At 39.6% G+C, this 22,601-nt stretch overlaps 1 protein-coding gene across 1 annotated transcript in view; it reads left to right on the plus strand.

The window, feature by feature from the left end:
• The window catches only part of rnf144aa (ring finger protein 144aa), a 39,791-nt gene extending 17,806 nt beyond the window's left edge, over positions 1-21,985 (plus strand). The window contains exons 2-8 of the mRNA XM_042501172.1: positions 4,141-4,291; positions 6,210-6,314; positions 7,328-7,388; positions 10,152-10,368; positions 12,817-12,964; positions 13,680-13,769; positions 16,761-21,985. Of these exons, the coding sequence (XP_042357106.1) occupies positions 4,157-4,291; positions 6,210-6,314; positions 7,328-7,388; positions 10,152-10,368; positions 12,817-12,964; positions 13,680-13,769; positions 16,761-16,892 (888 nt within the window). The 5' untranslated portion in view covers positions 4,141-4,156 and the 3' untranslated portion in view covers positions 16,893-21,985. The remainder of the gene's footprint in view (positions 1-4,140; positions 4,292-6,209; positions 6,315-7,327; positions 7,389-10,151; positions 10,369-12,816; positions 12,965-13,679; positions 13,770-16,760) is intronic.
• Positions 21,986-22,601: the final 616 nt, after the last annotated feature.

Consider the following 22,601-nt stretch of genomic DNA (forward strand, 5'->3'; position numbering starts at 1 on the left):
AGCTCTCTGACCTGACCTTTTCTGACATATAGTATTCTGCAGGGCTATATTTGAAATGAGCACACATAGAGCATGAGAAGCCTGCATGCAATAGTCCCGTTGCTCGGAATATATGGTACGTGTGTGTGTTTATGTGTGTGTTTCTTGGCGATAATGGACCATCTAGTTAATAATGCAGCAGGGGGATGGCACTGCACCACCTTTTCTCATGAAAACTAATTTTCGCTTTCGCTCTTTCTCACTCTCCCCTCCTCTCCTCAGGCCATCCTTACAAAACTATTTCATTTGTCCCCATCGACCCAGTGTGTCAGTATTAGCACAGCCAATATAAAGTCTGGGAGGAGAGAAACAGATTTGAATGTAAAAAGCACACACTGTATTAGAAAGTCCCACTCTTTACAGTGCAAATTACTTTTTACTGTCAGTTTTTTTTGCCACAGGGGTAATGGAGTTCAGCAGCTTAGACATGGAGACAGATAAAGAAACAGACTCATTTCAGTCCTCGTGGAACTGCTGTCATTCGAGTCATGAGCTGCACAGTTTGAGACTCTACTACAGAGGTGTTGATAAGGTTCCCGGGGCCTTTACTTTTAGTGTTAAGCACGTGCCGTCTGAAGTGTCTGTCAGTCGCAATAAGTCAGCTTTCACATAAAATTTCTGTCTCTTCGCCTGTGAAGTTTTTTGAGATCGCTTTGATGTTTTTATCATTGATGCTCCTATCACCTGCACTTTTCTCCTTTTGGTACTCGTGTTGCTTTTTCTGTCAGACCTGCTTTAAAAGTGACAAACACGATGTATTTGCACATAAATATGGCTCAATTCCAATTGTGGGATTTAATTACTTCAGTAGTAAAGTTCTCTTCCGTGTATTATTTTGGATCACCAAAGCGCATGCCTTCCCACACACTCCCCAGAGGGTCGTGTTTGTAAGTCCTTGGCTCCATCCTGATAACAAATTGCCATTTAAGCTTTTGTATACGAGCTCAGCACCTTCATAATAGCGCTTCCTCGCCACTCAGTGCTTTCTGGTCAGCGTGATGGATGGCAGATAGATGGACGGATGCCAGGTGATTTGAGTGAGTCAAACATGAGGTGCATCTCATTTTTTCTCACTTGGCAATTTCCTCCTCTGTCCTCCTACTTAAAACACGATGAAGAGATGCGAAGGAGGAAACATTGAGTGAATCAGATTTCATCAAATGAGACATCTTTTCTTTGTCTAGCATCATGTGAATGGATCCCTTACTGAGTTACAGGTGCACAGCTGGATCACCTGCTCTGTATTGTCTGGTTATTTAAGAGTTTGTTGTTGTTGTTGTTTTTACAAAATTAGATGAAATATTTTGCATGTTTTCACTTAACTCTGCCCTTTTGACGGGCAGTTTCCTTCCTGTGAGTTGCTTTTTTCAAATCTGCATCTGAAGTTATTTGACCTGACTTACAGCTTTTCCTCCAGTAGGTTCATTACTAAAAAACTATGATTAGGCTGGTCTCATTATGTGTTGAAATAGGTCACTTATCATTTTAGGGAAATAAATGATGGTGTATCTGCCCAATATGATCATTATTATGGATACTTCTCTGTGACTAAATGGGAAACTGTTACCGGCGGGAATCTCTCACAATTGCGATTCAGAGGTCTATAATGTGATGATAAAACGATTGATTCTTTTTGATGCTTAAAAATGTTTGATACCTATACGTGTGCAAAGATGCATATTAAAGTAGTGAAAAGATGATGCCATCTGGCTTCTGAAACCCTCACTTAACACGTATCCGATGAATCTGTCTAAATGATGAATCAGAACAAATATCATCCGACACCTACATGCCTTCCTCTACTGTCTCTGCTTGTAGTCTGACAAACCTGCAGTGAAGTATAGTGATGCACTTCGCCTGCAGTATCCAATCACTCACAGATTTCCAATGAGTGCCTCTCTATTAATAGACTTCCACACAGGAGGCACTCGTGTATCCTCACTCAAGTCTCCTTTGGGAATCTTGCTCTCTTCTTGAGCAGCAGTGAGAGGAGCGAGATGTCCTTACTGATGGCAGACCCAGTATTTGTCTGTGTTACATGAGGACAAAGAACAACAAGAAATGAAATAAAAGACATTAAAAGGAGAAATATTTTTCCTGACAAACCATACTCCCAACATACTCTTTATGAACAGATAGGTCAGATTCAGATAAATGTATTCATCTCACCAGGGGCAATTTGTTTGAACAGCTTTCCTCACATACATACATACTATAACATACAGTGACATGCAGACGCAGGGTAAAGGATAAAAATAGAAAATAAAAATAAAAATATGCCAAGGAGTTCAGTGCAATAAAAGAATCTATAAATGGAAAAGAGTTAAAAGTTTAATTAGTTTTTCAATAAAATAAATAAAAACAATAAAATAATTGAACAAAAACATTTACAGAGAATTTCAAAGAATTGCAGAGGTGAAAAAAGATTTGATCTGAATATATATGCAGAATCTGTAGGTAACAAACCAAGATTTTGGTATCTGGTATCTCATTGTACTTTCTGGTTTTAGTGCCTGGTAAACAGTGTGTGTGGAGAGGGGAAACGCATTGGCTGAACTGCAATCTTACAGCCAATCACCACTTGGTTTTATGTTTTGAACTGTCAATTTTGGCATTTTGGCCGTTGTCATCTTGGATTTTTGAAGCCAGAAGTGACCCAAAGTTGCCATATTTGGACGAGAGGGGTGGGCCTTACTCATATACTGTGTGTTCCTTAACAGATTGTCTGTCACTCAAACCAGCCACACTCTTGAATCTTGTACCTTCAAGCCTTAATAAAATGTAAACAAGTGACTTACATAGATATACACTTCCATAAAGTTGTTGTAAGTATTGAAATTAGTTAAAGAGATCAAAGCATTTTTAGTACCATACTGTAAACATTATTATTTCTGCTGTAAAGTTGGGAATTTTAAGATAGGGATCTATGGGGATTTATTCACTTTTTAAGCCAGGTGCCCCGTAGTGGAAGTGCAGATTTTCACACTTGTATGCTGGCTTCGTTTTACAGCTCTGGAGTTTGCTGCTTGGTTTTGTCTCATTACCACAACGGATTGGTCTCTGCCTCATTTGTATTGTATTGCTCTTGCATGTATCATCTGTCGTTTGCCTTCACCTAGCACCTTAATTAAGATGATCCATGGTGGATGCATTTTTCTTCCTCCTTAACAGAGGTTTGTTAAAAGGGCCGGTGTGAAGTGATATCATATCTGCTAAACCAGGACACACTGTCTCTTTTTCTCTCCACTCCCCTCTCCGGGTGACACATGTACACAGCACAAGAGTCCAGGGAGCGATCATGTGAACTCTCCAGCCCCTCTCCTCCCACTCACTTTCCTCTTCTTGTTTGTCTGTGAACAAGCAGCTGCACACTGAGGCAGACTGCACCATGACCAGCAAAAGCAAACCGTGATCTCTCCCTGCCTCTTCTCCTTTGCCGTGCCTCCTCTCCCTCCTATCCATTGCCCCCTCCACCTCCGAAATCCTCCTTCAGCCGGTTGCTAAGCAGCGCAGGGAGAGCTTGACGGTGTTGACGTCGTGTGCGCGGTACCACTTCCTGTAAACAGCCGAGTGGGTGCACTTCGCTCTCAGCTGCAGAGGAAAAGGGGAGAGTGAGACGAGACGGCCTAAAATAACCCTTTCTGACTCTCACAAAAGAGACACGATGACGTGCAGTGGGGAAAAAAAGTGTTATTTCATCCAGAGTGAAAATTTCACAAGGAGATAACAGATAGCTGCAGGAGTTTCAGGTGCTTCGGAACGTTGTTTTTTTTTTTTTGGTCTGGAATAAAAATGAACGTCTGAGAATATAAGAGGCCTGTTTGTGTGTGCACCCTTACTGGACACAACTCACAATGTATTTTCAGCCACTGCTCATACTGTCCTGCTGATTGTGTCACAACAAACAAAGCACAGCTTGGACTCTGGATTTATTATGTAGACACACTCAAAAAATAACCACATATATTTGCACTTTAAGGATTTTCTTTGTCATTAGTAGGATTATGAGCATTACCCACTTTGTTCACTTAATTTCAGGATGCATTTGGCTTCATTAACTGAAGCTCTCTGTTGTTTTCTCCTCTGTCTTTTGTGTTGCAGCTCTGTGGCGGTGAAGATGACCACGGCACGGTACCGTCCCACCTGGGAGCTGGCCGTGGACCCCCTGGTCTCGTGTAAGCTGTGCCTTGGAGAGTTCCCTCTGGAGCAGATGACCACCATCACACAGTGCCAATGTGTCTTCTGTACACTGGTGAGAAGGCAGCTCTACAAACAGCAACACATTTCCTGCAGCTGTGAACAGAATGATGACTTAAAATAAATTATCCTCAAGTGTATACAATATACCAATATTCAAAGCTGAAACAGAGATTTAAAGTTATTGTTCATTAGGAATTCACTTCAAAGAGCATGAGTCGCCTATGACAGTTTTATGCAGTGCAAGCATTTTCAGAAGTAAATGTTTAAAGTTAATGAGAGCCACACAGGATTTTCACCGTATTAAATCAGTAATGACCTCAGGATCTCACATCCCCACTGTGAAACTCTGGTCTCATGTAAAAGGTGGGGACAGAGAAATGATAACACCCGCTGGCTGTCAGATCTTAAGCAATCTGGTCCAGAGCGGAGGAAGCAATGTCCAAGAATGACCACTAAAAATAGAAACTACTTCCTAGAACACAGTCTGGGCGGCGGCGGTAGTTACCAAAGTTGAGTTTGTACAGTTTATTCCACCACAGTGTAAACACAAAGAGTGCCTGATATCTCACTTTGGCGATCTTTCAATCACCGTGATATTCACGGCGTCGTAAAATACACAGGGTTCCCATGGTCATGGAAAACCTGGAAAAGTCATGTAATTTCACAATCTCATTTTCAGGCCTGGACAAGTCGTGGAATTAGTAGAAATCATTGAAAGTTTTGCAAAAGTCACAGAATTTTGTTGTGTCTAATGAAATTAATTTTTCCAGTAATCATCTATGACTAACCATCCACGTAATGTAAAACTAATATAACCAACTATTAGAGACTGGAAAAGAATGCTATTTAATGTTCTTTCAATAATTAACATTTAGAGTAAAGTGTATATATACAGGTTTTTTGGTGTCAGGAACATTGGGGAAAAAAATAACTTAAAAAAAGAATAGTTCATGTATATCTTCTAAATGGTAATTAGATTAAATTTCAAACAATTTCTAACAGCTTTGTAAGATCAGTTGTTTCCATGAATGTAAATTTGCAACCAAAGATGCCTCACCGGCCTCCTCCCGTAAAGTGCTAATTTGCTAAGTTATATGCTTCAGATGCTACTCTTTAGCAATGATTATTTTTTAGAGGGGCTACCTGAGGGCAGCAGAACAACCGTGACTCAAACTAATATATTAACATCTTTAAAAGTTAAACATGTTAGCTAACAATTACAGTTTGTAAGATTTAGGGTGATTTAGTGGCATCGAGTGGTGAGGATTGTGGATTGAAACCTCAGTGTTCATTGTTCAGGAGGTTTTTACTGGGAGCACAATTATCCTCCGAGGTCTCCTTCTCTCCATAACAAACCGACCAGATGATTAAAACTAGTTACACTAAGCACGGTAAATACACTAAATAAAGCAGTTTCACATTGAAAGAATTATGTTTATGTGTGTTTAATGAAAATTATGGAGGCTGATGCAAAACACAATTGGCCCTGTCTAGTGTGAAGTTTTTTCTGTTTAGGGCGACTGTAGAAATGTGGAGGTGCAACATGGTGATCTATGTGGACAAGGACTTGCTTCTTATGTAGTTATAAACGACTTATTCTGAGGTCACAAAAACATGATGATTCTTAATTTTAATGATCAACATCAAAGAAAAAATAATTATTAAAATATATTCTGTATCCCCCTACATCCTATACACTGGACCTTTAAACTCCCAGCAGACACACAACATTATGTTTTGGTCTCGTCTCCAGGGAAATATCTGACTCTTTGGCTGTTAAATGCGCCATTTATCACTCAGCTAGCTCTCTCTGAGGCGACAGACAAATAGTGATCAAGAGCGACTCTCAGACCAGTGTGTGTTTACCAACTTCTCTGGTGTGTGTGAGTTTTTTCTTCCCATCTGACAGGCTGACTGGATATTGAACTGGGTCAATGTTGTATTCGTCTGTCTGTCTGCCTTTTCCACAGTGCCTGAAGCAGTATGTGGAACTCCTGATTAAAGAAGGCCTTGAAACTGCAATTAGCTGTCCAGACTCTGCCTGTCCCAAAAGAGGACACTTGCAGGAGAATGAGGTATTGACAAAAACGGAAAAGTCTGATTTTTACTTTGGCATTAGATTAATTTGTCTTTTAGAAAGTGACTTGTTGCCAATATTGGTACAATTGTCTGCTGTTGCTCGGGCTTGTAAACATGTCTGATAGTTTCCAGTAGACTGGACTTGATCACTGCCGCAATTGCCAGAAACACTTGTTTATTTACAGTGATGTGTAGAATTATACATGGAACTTACACAAGCTATTACATGCATGCAAATATAGCTGAACTGGTAATTCATGTGCTTGAAAAGGGCAAAATATCTATGCAGGTCATTTTTTTTCCCATGCTGCTGCTCTTTTTCCTCCCACATATAAAAGTACAAATTGGTAAAACTAACAGTTAGTTTAACAGCGTCACACCCCCTCAAAGCTCCAGCTTTACTCAAGATAACCACTGCACTCCACCTGCCACTTTGTTTATTCCATTATAATGAGTGGCTGAGGTCAATCTGAGGGCAAAGCGCTCCTTATCCTCTGGGCAGTTTGGTTGATGGACTTGACGACTCTCTCCCTATGTCTCGGAGACCCCGTAGGCGCAGCACGCCTCAGCACACACCACGGTCTTATGCTTCTAATCAATCAGTGTCACTGGCCTTTAATGGAACTCTGCTACTCCTGCCACTCAGGCAAAGCATGCCTCATCCCTGTCTTCTCTGACAGCAAAGCCCTCACCTTGTAATTGACTGCACTTTTACAAAGCCCAAATGCTCATTTCATTGCCCAATAAATGAGTGCATTTAACCTTGAGTGGGCCTGCGTATGCACCTGGAATACATTTTGGATTCTCCTTTTCTTTTTGAGAATGGCATAAAAAGCCTCATTGGTAAGCAAGTAGCAGGTTCTAATCTTGAAGAAATTTGAATTTGACATTGTTCTGGAAATCCTGTTCACATACTGAATGTATAATTGCTTCTTGCAGCTTCTGTCTATAAATATGCACAATGACCTGCTTATTTCCCTCCCACTCCTCATCTCCTCTCTCCCTGTAGATCGAGTGCATGGTGGCCACAGAGATGATGCAGAGATACAAGAAGCTTCAGTTTGAGAGGGGTGAGTCAACGCAAAAGCAGCCGCAGTACGTCAGTTATCCAGTGTTCTTAAGTGGGTGGTGCGTAGGTAACGGCTGTCAATCGCACACTCACATGGACCTTCCTGTCCACCAAGGATACCACTGTATGTTACTGTGACACACAAAAGGATGAGCACAATCCTGTCTCACAAGTGTAGCCAAACTGCTGCTCACTCAGTCTGGAATCAGTCATTCACACCCCGTGGACACGTTTGCTCTTGAAACGCACCACGGGGGATCTACAGAAAGTTAATAGAAAAGATTTGAGAAATGCTGGTTTGCTCAGTAGATTTCAGTCTTGCCAGTCAATTTTGCAACTAACAGCAGTCCACTGCTTCAGAATTAAAGGGATGCTTTGCTGATTTTAAACCAGCTTTTTATCAAAACGATCGATCGATTTACAGGCTGTTACTTGAACTACTGGCTGTGCTTCGGTATTTTTATATTGCCCGGCATCTATGCCGCCACTACGGACACAAAAACTATAGGAATTCTTAAAGAGACAGACCCACTGCACTCCTGAAATGCAATTGGACGGTAAAACTAGGCAGTGCTGATCAAATATAAATCAAGATTAAGTTACTGCTCTGCCTATTTCTTGCCAAAAATGTTCTTAGAAACACCATTGTGAGAGCTTGTGAACAGGAAGTGAGTGAATACTGCATCCTGCACACTGAAAACGGGCCAAAAAATTGGAGCTCAAACAGTAAAACTAAGCAGCAGTGATGCAATATAAACCAGGATTCTGTTACTGCGTTGCCTATTTCTCACCTCAAATGCTTTCTGAAACACATTTTAGCATACTTTTAAACTTTCGTATGAGATTGTTTCCAGTCATGTAGCACTGATTTCAAAAAGGTTTTTTTGTCTTTCTACTGCATTGACATCCTAGTTTTATTAAAAGGCCATATAATAAGCAATGAAATACTTCTTTAAGTGTTTCAATTTTGGCAACTGACATCAAAAATTATGGATTCAATACCATTCATGAACCACAAATAATCATTTAGGCAAGGAATATTCTCATGACAGGTACTCAGGCCTAACATTTGTCTGATTTGTACTGTAGTATTCTGACTCAACCCTGTCATCCTCATCAAAGCGTAACACCAGCTCCCATCAAATATACATGAAAGGGAAAGCCTCCCAGACTTTGTTTAAAGAGATTCTAATTGGATTGGTTCGGCTCTTGACTCGTAAACTGTCTGACTGACTCTGATGGGGGCAGGTCTCTTAGCATAGCGAGATATTTTAGTTAAATCCTTTTATCTCTGCTTCAGCTATGTATTCAATGTCTGCGGTTTACACTCTGTTTGTAGAATAAATGTTAACCGGCTGGTAAAAGCTTTGGATATGAGTGCTTGGAAAGATAATGGCAGGTCTGTGTCACTCCATGCTGTCAATGTAGACATGCTAATCTTTAATATTAGAGTTCCCTAGCTACTGGATAAAGCAGTAACCACGCTGTGCTATCATCTTTGATGGTACTCGCCCCGCAGGTTCTCCACCTACACACAGGCACAAATTGTACACAGAACATGCAGATCTCACTTGCGCAAATGAATGCATGAAAACAAAGACACAAAAAAACATACATAGGAACACAGAGGGGGGTCCTGTAAATGAACACAAATCCGCAGAAAGCCTCAGAAATGGCTGTTGATGGTGCCAGGATAAGGGCAGTCAGCCGTCTCATCAATGTCCCAATCCAGTCAGGCAGAACAGTTGCTGTAACCGTTCCATATTTCTCAGGCTGAGCCAAGAGTGCATGTGGAATGTGTGCTCGGCGTTCTTGGCAGAGAGGCAAGGGGAAGGAAGGAGAGGATACGAGGGCAAGTGCATCACGCTACGAACTTAGATCAGAACTGGCAAAACACACAAAAAAATGGTCTCTTTCACACATATTCAGAAGAGTTGGGAAAAGTCATTAAAATGAGTCAGACGAACAAAGGGGCAGGGATACAAAAATGGACCATTCTATAAAAGCTATTTTCTGAGAAATGAACTTGATTTTCTACTAATTGCATCACTTTTCCAGGCCCGGAAAAGTGATGCAATTAGTAAAAATTATTGATTTAGATCTATAATATAGATTGTTATAGTAATCTTCCATGAATAACCCTCCATGTGATGTAACTTAACAGCGCATTTATTTTCAGTTGCTGTCGATATAACATAGCTCTAATACGCCTCGATGTGTGACAACATTTTGTTTACCATCAAGTATATTCACTCCTTGTGCTTGTCTTTCCCTTTATTAAATTAAGTTTGAATCTGATGCAGGAAAGTGGGACAAGAAAAAAAATGAGTATGTGAGTCATGGAAAAGTTATGAAATTTTTGTAGGGATCCCTGTATAAATATGTATGAATAGAAGACTTTTTACCAGTTTGTAGGGTTACCATCTCATCACGCTGTGCAATAAATCGTTCCTTAAAATATCTGCTCACAGACATCACAAAAGATTTTCTCACATACTCCTGGTGATATGTAGCCAAGGACGTTGTACCTGTTTTTATGTGCTGAGCTTTGGAGATACCTCTGAAACATCAGTTGCCACCACAACAATGGAGCTCTGCTGCTCAAAACAAATATTTTGAAACATTTGAAAAACTCTACACCAACTCGACAACTACCTTCTGCAAAAAAAAGTTCCAATAAATACAATTTATGTATGGTTCTGGTTTAACTGACCCTTTAAGATAGCTACTGTCCAAGGCGCTGACATGTTTTTTGTTCCATTAGAGGTGCTTCTGGACCCATGCCGGACATGGTGCCCTTCTTCGACTTGCCAGGCCGTGTGCCAACTAAAGGAAGCAGATTCTCCTGCGCTGCCCCAGCTGGTCCAGTGCGCCGTCTGTGCCCTTGAGTTCTGCTCGGCCTGCAAGGCCAACTGGCACCCCGGACAGGCCTGCCAGGAGAACAACTTGCCCATTACCTCCTTCCTGCCAGGAGAAAACAGGTACTGTCTTTCAAGTGTTTCTCCATTTATGATCCAGTGTGCTGTTGAATTTTAGATTTTTGTTTTCCCTGTTTCTCGATCATGTATGTAATTAATCAGACATTCATCACATTGTTCCCTCCAGGTTATTGAAGCTGGTGTAGGCAGTTTTATTTTATTTTTATTTTATCAGCAAAAATCTAATAAATAAACTTTAAGCATATTGTAGTTCAAGTTGTCTGGGAGAAAACTACACTTCAAACAAAATCTAGGTTGTGACAGGAGACTTTGGCCAATCACAGGTCATTTTCATTTTCCTGAGCTGTGGTCAAACAGCCAATCTAGGCAGCTGATTCTGTTATTGCATTGCCAATTTCTCGTCTCAAATGTTTTCAGAAACATATTTTATTGCACTTTTTAACTGTGAAATAAGACCATTAGTGATCTGGCACCATGTGGGATACATTCTAGCAAACACTAAGTACTGCTCACCCTCTGAAGAAAACGTTCTTATTTTAAAACTAAATAGTATGCTAAAATATATTTCTACAAACATTTGAGGAGAGAATTAGGCAATGCAGTCACAGAATTTTGATTCATATCTAGTTTCACTGTTTGGTGGCAGTTCACAAGCAGTTATTGACAACTGTGTTCGAGACTCTTAGGTTCTGATTGATAGTTTTCGAGATTCTTGCAAATGCCATTAGGAGCACTATGAGTTGACAGATGAGCATGATTTTTTTTCATGTAGCACTGTGAAAAAAATGTCAAATTTATACAAATAAAAAGTAACCTACTGAAGCTTTGAGGCTTTTAGTATTAATTGATTTATTAGTCAGCAGAAAATCATCCTGCAGCTATTCTTATATTGTATTTGTCTAATTCCTCTAATTGTATTCTAATTGTTTAGGACATTTTTTAAAGATAAAATGCCAAAATTCTTTAGTTTTAGCTTCTCCAATTTGAATTCTTGCTGTTTTTCTTGGTCTTTTTAGAAGAAATATATAAAAAAAAAAAGCTTGGACTTTGAGAAACTGTCATGGACATTTCCTATTTTTTGTTAAATACATTTTATGGGGCATAATCAAGAAAACAATGGATGGACTTTTCAGTATAGAAAACAATCGCTAGTTGCACTGCTAGTATTAACTACTAGGCACAAAATGTTGTAAAATAATTAGTAAAAATAATCATTAAAATTGGTCAAGAATTTAATGTTGATGTAAATTAATTTGCATAGGTGATTATTAGACCAGTCGAAATAAATATGTTTAACTGTTTCAAAAACCTGAATTAATTTTTTTTAGCAACAAAGTGCAAAAATGTATCCTTAGGTTATCAGTGTATTCAAAGTTTTAATACATTATTAGTCAAAAGTGTTAAACACTAGCAGTATTTAGTACTCCAGTATTAATTTTTCTACATTATTTGAATGTTTTTACTACCTCCTCAGCCTCAAAAAAGATCATTTATCCTGTCACTGTATGTTGTAACAGTATCAACTATACATAAAGTCTCTGCAGATGCAGTCCCTGGAAATGATATGCATTTTCTAAGAAGTGGAGTGGCAATCTATACATCATGTTCAGACCACTTGACTGGAGTTCTGAACCACTTGTCAATATTCAGCTGGATTCATTCAGTGCATCCTTATACACAGACTGACAGCTTGCCTGACTGGCTGTTTTGCAGCCTCTGCTCAGTTGAGCATCAGCCAGGGCTCAAGCACAAATTAATAGGACGATATAAAACAATCGGCTGAAGCTAAACTGCAGTAAAGCAGTCTGGGATGGACTTATTACTGCTTTTAAGGATACAGGATCTGCCTGCAAGGTTAGAGGAGGGCTGCCGGGGGACATATGCGGCTGACCTCTTTCTTTGTGATATCCTCTTACTCTGGAAACGTCATTAGCTCTGCAGAGCTTTCCTCTATCAGCACAGGTTCAGGACCAAGCTCAAAGGCCACAGTGGAGGGAGAGAGGATTAACAGGTCGACTCTTTATAGTTGTAAAGAGCCTCTTCGTTTGAACTACACTTGTTCACTGTAAGGATGTCTCTAAAAGCTGGATTCTTCTTTACAAAAAATGACTGCCCCCTCTGCTTGAAACACTAGTTGTCATAGGATAATGCCCAGAATGACAGCTACCTGCTTGCCTCAGCACTTTACTGACACAGGAGAAATAGATACAGACAAACTGACACCAAAAGGATGGGAGAATAAGAGTGTCAGAGGGAGTTCAATGCCATTTAGTGACTGGTGGTTTTTAGAAGAGTTGTCAGCTCCTGAGCCGAAGCCATTCACGGCTTCACACAATCCTGTTACTCTAAAGATTGTAAATATTGATCGCTGCATTAAAGCAATCTCATCCCTAGCACTTCTTGTAAAGTGAATGTTGAGTGATTTTGGGCTTTATGTTGTATTTGGAATAAAAATCACATCAAGGCATCGTGTCTCTCTTTTCCTCTCAGTTCTTTCTACAAGAATGAAGAGGATGACGCACCGATCAAGCGCTGTCCTAAATGTAAAGTTTACATCGAGAGGGACGAGGGCTGTGCACAGATGATGTGCAAGAACTGCAAACATGCCTTCTGCTGGTACTGTCTCGAGTCCCTTGATGTGAGTTGGTTCGTCTATTAATCCTTGATGTTCACTGCAATAGAGAGCAAGATGCAATTTTTTTCTAATTCTGAAAAACTCCATACAGTTTCATGTGCTGCATTCAGACACCTTTCACAGTATTTATACCTTTGAATGCCGAGCAGATCGGTTTGAGGAAGAAAAGGCAATGAACAACTTGGCAAGAAATTACTTTCAAATTGCAAGAAATTAGTAGATTTAGAACTTTCAGATAATTTTATTTCTGATTGTCATGATTATGTTTGAAATTATTCTACAGAATTATACTTTTTACTTACATCGTGAAAGTTCTTGTTAATTTCTGTTTAAGTTGCTCATAGCCTTCCTCCCATGTTTTTGAAAGAAATCAAGCCAATTTGCCCATTTTTCAAATGGTTAATATTGTAATACAGTGTTTGCACACAGTGATATGCGCGGAGGTAGACATCATGTGTCTCCTGGTTACAGCAATAGCTTTTATTATCAGGAAATTGTAGCTTAACCTTGATAGGAAAAGGATGAGATTGTTTTTTTTCTAGAAATTAAGCTTGTATAAGGGTTACTTATGAGCCGTGGTGCCTTATGTAATCTTAATTGTGGACCAGAACATGCAGGTCATTTAAAAAGCAATTTTCCCAGAACAGCTGACTGTGTCTTTCAGGTTGTTAATGGTCAATCTTTATCTGTACTATGTGTGTGTGTGTGTGTGTGACAGGACGACTTTCTCCTGATCCACTATGACAAAGGGCCCTGTCGAAACAAACTGGGACACTCCAGGGCTTCTGTTATCTGGCACAGAACACAGGTGAGAAACCCATCTTCGTCCCCATGTCTCACTCTCACTCAGGGCTCCCCTCCTTAAATCACACTGCAGCATGTGGCCATACACGTGCTCTGTGGGTCTGCCTCTTTCTGGCTCACACTCTCGCATTCAGTGATGGACTAGCATTATCTTGACAGCACAATAGCAAAAGGACAGCTTGATCCGCGTGCAGTGACAAGTGCCTGCTGTTGGTCAGTGTCCTGCTGTTTTCAACTAAGCCTATTATGTACACCTTTCACTTTAAAAAAAAAAAAAAAAAGGTTTACGTAACAAAGGTCCTTCTTTTCCGATAGGTTACCAGATGAAATGACAGATTACATAGAATTTATGCAATTTCCCACATGTGAAATGTAGGATTACACATGATCAGGATTAGATATGACATGTTTTTAAAGTCTCTGACAGAGAATACTCTGTTGTTCAGTTCCCAAATTTCTCCTCAGGATCTCTCCTTCGCCAAATAATCTATTCATGGCATGACATGTCCCTTTGTCCAACATACTTGTTATTTTGTCAACATTAGCATACACACTGGCATCTGTTGCCCAGTGGGGCAGACTGAGTCATATGATTACAGTTCAGCTGGTTGAAGGCAGCTATAGTTTCCCTGCTCTCTGTCTCGCTCTTGCTCTCCTCATTTCACCCCCCTTCGCTCCTTCCACATCTAAAAAGCCTCCCTCATAAATACAAGATGTACCAGAGCAAACCTATCTTGCAACAAAATGGGAACCCTGTCTACCATCAGTTACTGATGGCCATGTCCTAAACATATAAGCATCATCTGAGTCTGCTAATCAGGGCACATTGTGCTCAGCACACTGTGCTTTCCTCCATAGTACAGCCTGTACATCAGCTGTAAGGACAGTTAGCTATGTACTCTTAAATAAGAGGCAGAAACCTGTTTGCAAGAAATACCACAAAAAGGTGTCTGTTTGCCTTCTTAACAGGAGAAAGAGCATTGAGCTGATATAAGTCACTGTTGCATGTGACTTCATGTTATGTATTCCATTTTGAAGCTCTGGACTTGCTGGTGTCTGGCTCCCCCATGTGGACAATGTACTAACTTGCTGTGCTCATAATAAAGAGTTTTTCTCTGATATTGTTAGCATTGCACAGAATATTTTTTAATCCATTAATAGTTAGAAAATGTTAATATTTGTTCAGAGCATCATGTGTTGACCTAAACTGCAAATGCCTATCAACAGCTTTAGTGGAATTAATGCTGGAATAGAGAACCAGTGAAGCTTTAACAGTGATGTCATAAGATTTGGGAGAGCAGTACACTCACTGAATGATGGCAACCACAGTAGATTTCAGGCGACAACAGCAAGTAAATAAACCATACACAGGTTTAAATTTGTGAAATTTGAGGCAGCTGGTGGCTTAGTGGATAAAGCAGGTGCCCCATGAATAATGGCCCTGTCCTTGCCACAGTAGCTGCAGGTTCAAGCCCAGCTTATGGCACTTTACAGCATGTCATCCCCTCTCACTCCCTCCTTCACACTGTTGATCTGCCCTATCTTATAAAGGCAAAAATGCCAAAAAAAATAATCTTTAAAAAAAAAAGAAATTTGTGAAAACTTGCCAAGATCACTTGTGGTGTTTACCAGCATCTTGTACATTGTCTCAAACATGGCTGTCACCAAATTAAATTCCTCATTTTGTTAATTTTCCAGTCTTTTTGCTAACACCTTATCTACAAAGTCAAAATGTATCCCTCTCCTGTATTGCACATTACAGAGCAGCATTTTTTCAGTCTCTCTTGTTGCACTACATCAAGTGGGTTTGTCCATCACTTTCCAAATTTTTGTGTACACTTGAGTTTGAGTTACCCGTCCATACAATATAAATGAGTAGTATGTAAATTACTGTTACCTGAAGAGATGGTCAGTAGGAAGGGAAAGCCTAAAATTTATGCTGTTAATTTAAAAAAAAAAAAAGCCTTGCAGAGTCACTGGGAAAACAAAACCTTTGTGAAGTGACTGTCTGGGAAGTGTTGTTATTTTGAGGCATGGACTGCCATCTGCAGGCCAACTGGTGGTATTGCAGTTGATTAAAAGGATTTTTGGCAAGACCTTGTGAAACACTGAGATGACAAAAAATTAAAATCTTTGATATTTTGTTCAGTACAAGTTGCACAGTTTAAAGTAAAAATACTGACACCGATACATTTTGGTGCAATATAGGATGCAGCGTTAAGCCTTTAGCTCTAAAGCAACAGTCAGTAACTTTTATGAAAATGACAAATTTGCTGAAACTGTTACTAACTCTATAAAGTATTTCTGAGGAAAAACAAATCATGCTCCTCCTTATCCTCCTTTGACCCTATTGGCATCGCACACATTGTGGCACACACCCAAAACAACCAATCGGGGCTGAGGAGTCTCAATCACAATTGTCAGTTGTGTCAATCAATGCTTGTCAACTGTGGTCAAACAAGGCTGCACTGATCAATTATGCTTCAAGATTCTGTTTCTGCATCCCGTAATTCTTGCGTCAAATGTTTTCAGAAACATATTTTAGTGTATTGTTTAGCTGTAAGATTAGAGTTTTGACAGCCACCAGCAACGCATCAAGCACTGCCCACCAGATAGACCAACTTTCTCGTTTCACAGGTTAATGATACACCACAATATGTTTCTGAAGACATTTGAGGCAAGAAGAAGACAACCAGTAACAGAATCATGATGCATATTTGACAGATTGGGCAGTTTGACAGTCTAATTTCTTGTTTTTGTCACTTGTGGTTATTCTATTTGAAGAGCTACAAGGAGGCAAAGAAATATGATTTTTTTCATCATCAGCTGTGTCGATATTGATACTTTAAGCATTTATGAAAAAAATTATTTTTATTAAAGGTACCAACTGTAGCTTTCAGTGTAAAATCGCTAAACCCAACCTCTTCATATATATGGTAGTGTATGCAGAAGAGTGCTGTATATAAATATATCTTTTTCCAATGTGTGCCTGCAGGTCGTGGGTATCTTTGCTGGCTTCGGCCTGCTCCTGCTGGTTGCCTCCCCCTTCCTCCTTTTGGCCACTCCCATCGTCCTCTGCTGCAAGTGCAAGTGCAGCAAAGGAGATGACGACCCATTGCCAACCTAAACACACCATCAGAGCTGGAGCGGAGAGCCGCTTCATGGATGGGCCATGTTTTCTTTTATCCTTTTCACCCCTTTGCGTTCCTCTCCTCCCACCAGCTTTGAGTGCTTCATTTATTTTGGGCTGAGCCTGCACCAGCCCCGGCCGCTTCGGGATCCATCGCTCTGCATGAGAGAGGCATGGCAGGAAAGCGACCCAATACCTTGGCCTGAAGAGAGGTGCAAGGTCAACGGTCAGAGGTCAGACTTGTCTATGGACCACTGTGTCCGCGTGTTTGACGGTGGTGGTTTGGGCATGTGGAGGAAGTCTGGGTCATTTCAAGTGGTCTTTTTGTGGGTTACTGTGGTGTGGGTCACTACAAACAAAGGAAAAATCAAAGTTAAGAAATGCTTTTTCTCTTGTATGGACAATACAATGCAGTAGCCACCTTAGAAAGAACTTTTACTTTATCACTCTGTTTTGTCGGTTTGTCGTACGCAACAAAAGCTTTTTTCCTCACCACCACACTCAATGTAGCTCTACAGATTCAGTCAGTAGCATTAGAGTTACACCACATGTTTGGTGTTCACTCGATTTGCACACAGGACATGATTTCTACGTCATGTTCACGGCTGAGGTAGAGACGGGAGGCTGTTCACTCAACTCAATGTACAGCACATCCTCTTGATGATGTCAATGTTTTATAACCTTTTGCTTTTATTAGAACTGTGCTCAGAATAGTGTCCATGTGTTGTACTTTTGAGTGTTTTCCTAACTGTAAGGTACACTTATTAAAGGGGATTGCCACTCAAATCTAAAAAATACAATTATTTTCTATGGTTAAAGTGACAGTGAAGTTTAGTTTTGTTTGACTTTCAGCTTCTTTTCCCCATACCTTTTCGCTGAATTTATTGTCTTTAAGACATTATACATCTTTGTGAGAGAGTTTTTGTTCACGGAACATTTTTATGATCTTATATCCAGAAGTTTCCGAAAAAGAGTGGCGCTCCCCTTTAAATTCAGCATTAATTGAAAGTCTATTAGAGGACTTTGTATCCACATGTTGTGGAACCATTTTAATACAACAGTAAAAGAGATGTCACTCCCGTAATACTCAGTCCCCAGGTGGTGGTTGAGCCAAATAGAAATGAATAGCCTTAAATTGAGACTAGCCAAAATCGGGCATTTCCCCCCTGTGCATTAAAAAAGTGAAGTCCAAATAATCCCAGGGAAAGCATGTTTAACAGCATTTTAGAGCATTACAGACAGTCAGTGAAGCCCTTTATATCCAGATGATTCTATGATGTCATCCATATGCCACACTGTTAATAGCCATACTGTAAAAAAAAAAAAAAATAAATAATTTTAAAAAAAGGAAGAACAAAACTGTCCTAAACTGATGTTTTGTGTGACCTAGGGTCTGTATTTCCTAAGCCTTTTTGAGCAGGAGAGCTACACCATCACAAGTTATCTAAAGCTTAAAGCTGCAGTAAGTGACTTTTATGAAAAAAATATGTTGTTATATTTGCTCAAAGTATTACTATTTCTCTTTCCTTTCTTTCAGTAGCGCATGAGAATATGATAATCTGTTAAAAAATGTGGTTCTCGTGGCCTAGCGCTCCTGATGGCATTTACGAGGATCCACTGTGCCTAAACAAAAATACCCAACCAGTGTCTGGGGCTGTATTTACAAAGCTTCTTAGTACAAAGAGCTGCTCCTAGTGACGAACGTCGAAGAAAATTCTTTTGACATTTTCTATTAATTTCTACTTAAAGTTAAGACTAGATCTTGCTAAGGATCAAACTTATTCACAGCATCTTAACCCCTTAAGGAAGCCCCAAAGGTAAAAACGTGTTGTAGTAGAGGAGGACTTTTAAGAGGCTTTAGAATTTCTGAGGCAGAGTAGAAAATGACAAACACAAAGAGGTTGGAGAAAAATTATCCAAATGCTGGATGACAGTGAGTTAATGAAATGCCACATATTAGATTGTGCAGGGATTGTGGTCGCTTTCTCCCATCCAACGCAACAACCGTATAACGCCAGAAAAGATCACTTCATAAGATATTTGGCGAGTGAAAAAAATGCAACAATGCAGCAGTGTGATCACACAAAAAGCACTTTCACTGTCTCATATTCAGGCAGTTAATTTCAATTCCTCTGGGTGTCCACACCTTGCAGGCACACAAAAGCACATCTGTGACAACCAATCACGCCTTTTAAAAGAATGTATCATACCTGGCAATGGGGTCAACTGCACCTCCTCACTAAAGTCTCTGTCCCTTTCTTGCTCACAGTTGCTCTTAGACTTTTCCTCAATCATTCTAAAGCTGGGACTCCTTGCTATAATTTTTTATGCTAAGTTAGGAGCTCTCTATAGAGTTTTTTCCGAATGTTTGTAAATACAGTCCCAAGAGTAGTCTCTAATGCATGATGCAATGCTAACAACAGCGTATAGGGCAAAGACAAGTAAACAGAAGACGACGACAATGAACAGCTTGCTTTCACTTTCACACCTTCTGGTTCTTATTGGTTATTTTCCTTTAGCAGTGGAGTCTTGTAAATGCCATTATGAGCACTAGGAGCAGCCAGACGAACATGTTTTGTGTTTGTTTTTTTGAGATTGCCTGTCTCCTGTACTACTGTCAGGAAATGACAATAGTTTCATCAAATATGGCAAAAAGTTATTTTCATTAAAGTAACTTACTGTACCTTCAACTCAGATCATATCTCCCACTCTTTTAGGCTTAACAAATACCTGCCCAAATTGCAAACTTGCATATGTTAGTGGTCCGAGTGTCAGTGTTTTGTTTTGTTGGTAGTTAGACCTCCAACAACAAGCAGCTACTCCCGGCAGGGGCATCAGAAAATCCTATAGAGTAAATATTTAAAAAAATGTTCCGTTTTTGGGCACATACAATTATGAAGCTGCTCTATACTATATCACTTTATCTATGCAAGTTTGTACATTACCATTCTTCTATAGATTTATCATAACCAACTGTATGTCATGAGTGGGTTTATATAGTGAACACTGCAGAATGTCACCATATATGTGCATATCATGGCTTTTATTTAGTCAGGGAGTTATTCAGAAACTATCCATTTTATATTCATCTTCTGTGTTGCTGTAATCTTTCTTTTAGTTTTATGTTAAGTTTGTGAGCTTGACAACCGGGACAGAATTTGGCCATTTTCAGTTGTAAGTGTCTTCATTTTTTGGGGAGGGGGCGGGGGAGCCTCACAAAAAAAGTAAAGGAACAAAGGTGAGGCTATTTACTTCTAAATGAATTATTTTAGCATGTTTGTCGACATTTCATAAATTCAGTTTTTTGTTCCCATGCAAAGCCATTTTAACAATTTGCAAAAGCCATTTACTCCTGCTTTCTTTGCCCCTCGGTCTGGTGTAATTTACCAGTGTTTATGTAGCATTTCATGAGAAGTGTGGCTACAGTTACCAAAAAAAAACAATGATCAATAGCTAACAATAGTAGCTAATCTAAGTTTAACAGTAGCTAATCTGCAACTCTCTCCAGTCCTCAAATTTAGCTCCAACATTCAATATAAGAATCCTAGTTATTAGTAGCCTTACATTTTCAGAAATTACCTGTAGCCTGTGTTGCTTTCACTGACCTCACCTGCTGTATAAGCATGATAATTTGATATCATAAGCAGTCAAATTTTCTATTTTAAAAGTTTGGTGCTTTTCCCCAAAAAAGTTAGTATCCTCAAGCTTTTGTCGTTTTAATGACAATCGTGCCAAGCAGATTTCCTGGAAGGGATAAGGAAACAGAGCTGTCTACTGTATGTGCATTTTGACCATGTATTTGTAATGTATTAACAGTTTTTACAGGGTGGAAAATAATATTTTAATGCTTCTTTATGTAAACGCTGCACTGTACATGGGTTTTATTGTTTTACTTCTTGATATGATCCGTGATGTGCGTGGTATGGTGCCTGCTGTGTTTAACAGGGGAGTTTAGCAGCTGAAATCGATGTCTATTCGATAGAAAACCCAATACATGTGAGAGGTTGCAACTGTACTTTTTAGGGGGTTAATGTTATCAAGGCTCTGATATCACCAGGATCAAGTTCAAATAGTGCAAAAATATTAATTTAAACACAACTGTCACCACCATTTAAGTTTTGGATGGGCACAAACGTACTAAAGTCAAACAAAATTATGACCACTTCCATTTTTTTTTCTGCACAACATTCTCCTTTACTTATGTTTGCTGGCATCACTGAACAGGTAGATACTGTATTATGCAACAAACACATAAGGGCCAAACAGCAAACATTACAATCACTGCGGTATCACATTGCATATTGTTTTCTACACTCAACACTTGTTAGGGCCTGTAGAAAAATTCAAGCAGACAAAACATCAGCGCAGGTGTTAGAAATGGGACAGTCGGACCGAGTTAAGGGCTTGCTTCCAAAATTTGGCTCATGGAAGAGAAGCAAGGTCAAATTTAGGGCAGGTACAGAGGCTGAGTCCTTGCCGCAGTGGTTGCGGGTTCGACTCCGGCCCTTTGTTGCATGTCGTCCCCTCTTTTTTTTTACCCCCTTTCACACGTACACTCTGTCCTATCAAATAAAGGCCAAAAAAAGAAGCCCTAAAAATATCTTTAAAAAATAAAAAAATAATTTGGCTCTTTGAAGAGAAGCAAGGCAAAATTAATGCTACAAAAGCTCAAAATTGACTTAGCAACTATCCTAAGATCAAGTTTGGTTACGAGCAGCAATTTATATTTTATAACCAGTTGTGTCAAGAGATGAAGCTGCATGATTTTTCTCTGACTTCTACATGTTAAATATTACAATATTGTAGCCTCTAAAGATCTTTGGAATGGTAGCGTTGTCACTCTGTCACTCAGCTGTCTGGTTTTTGTTTTAGTTGTTTTTTTCCCCTCTTTAATAATCAGCCATATAATATTATACAGTGTTGGTCCGCCTTCCTCAATTCAGCAGGTTGGCTTCACGTGTGTTACTTTTTTTTTTCTTTTTTTTTTATACGGCTGTTTTACATTGTAGTTTGTTGTATTTGCATTATCTGTTTTATGAACGGAATTCTTCAGGCCTGATTGGTCAATTAAAATTAAATCAGTCACCTCAGTAAGTGGATTATTGTCAAAGGAAATGCTGTCTGCACACAAGACTACTGTATTTGGAAATGATAAACAATGTCAGTAATTGGAAGCTAATTGACCTGGGTGATACAAAAATATCAACATTGTAAAATCGGCAAACTCTAACACTTTGACACCAGGAGGCTATTGCACAAAAGTAGAATTTAGATATCCAGGATAACGGAAAAAGTGAGGCTTGACCTAGTCTCATCTGTGACTCCTGGCTTAATCCATTGCAGCTGCAAGCAGCAATGAAAGGGCCCTCCAACCCCACGTATGTCAGGATACTGGTGGGACTCCAGCTAAAGCAGTCGTTCGTGTAATCTTGGTGTACATCATTGAAAGACCAAATCATGTAAAAACATGAAGTAAGCCTTGGGGGACAGTTATCAAAGGATTTACTTGATAATCCTTTGATAACTGTCTCTCAAGGCTTACTTCCTGTTACCAGTAGGTGGCACTATTACAACAAGTGAATATTGTCATACAGATGTGTTCAGGGCAGGACCCTTACAAAACTATGAAGATTCAGGCAGATTGGACAATGTGCTATTGAGGCATGTTAGCACACAGACAGAAAATTAGCATATAGACCTGCTCAG

The sequence above is a fragment of the Plectropomus leopardus genome, chromosome 14 (genome assembly GCF_008729295.1).
Source record: "Plectropomus leopardus isolate mb chromosome 14, YSFRI_Pleo_2.0, whole genome shotgun sequence".
NCBI lineage: Eukaryota > Metazoa > Chordata > Actinopteri > Perciformes > Serranidae > Plectropomus > Plectropomus leopardus.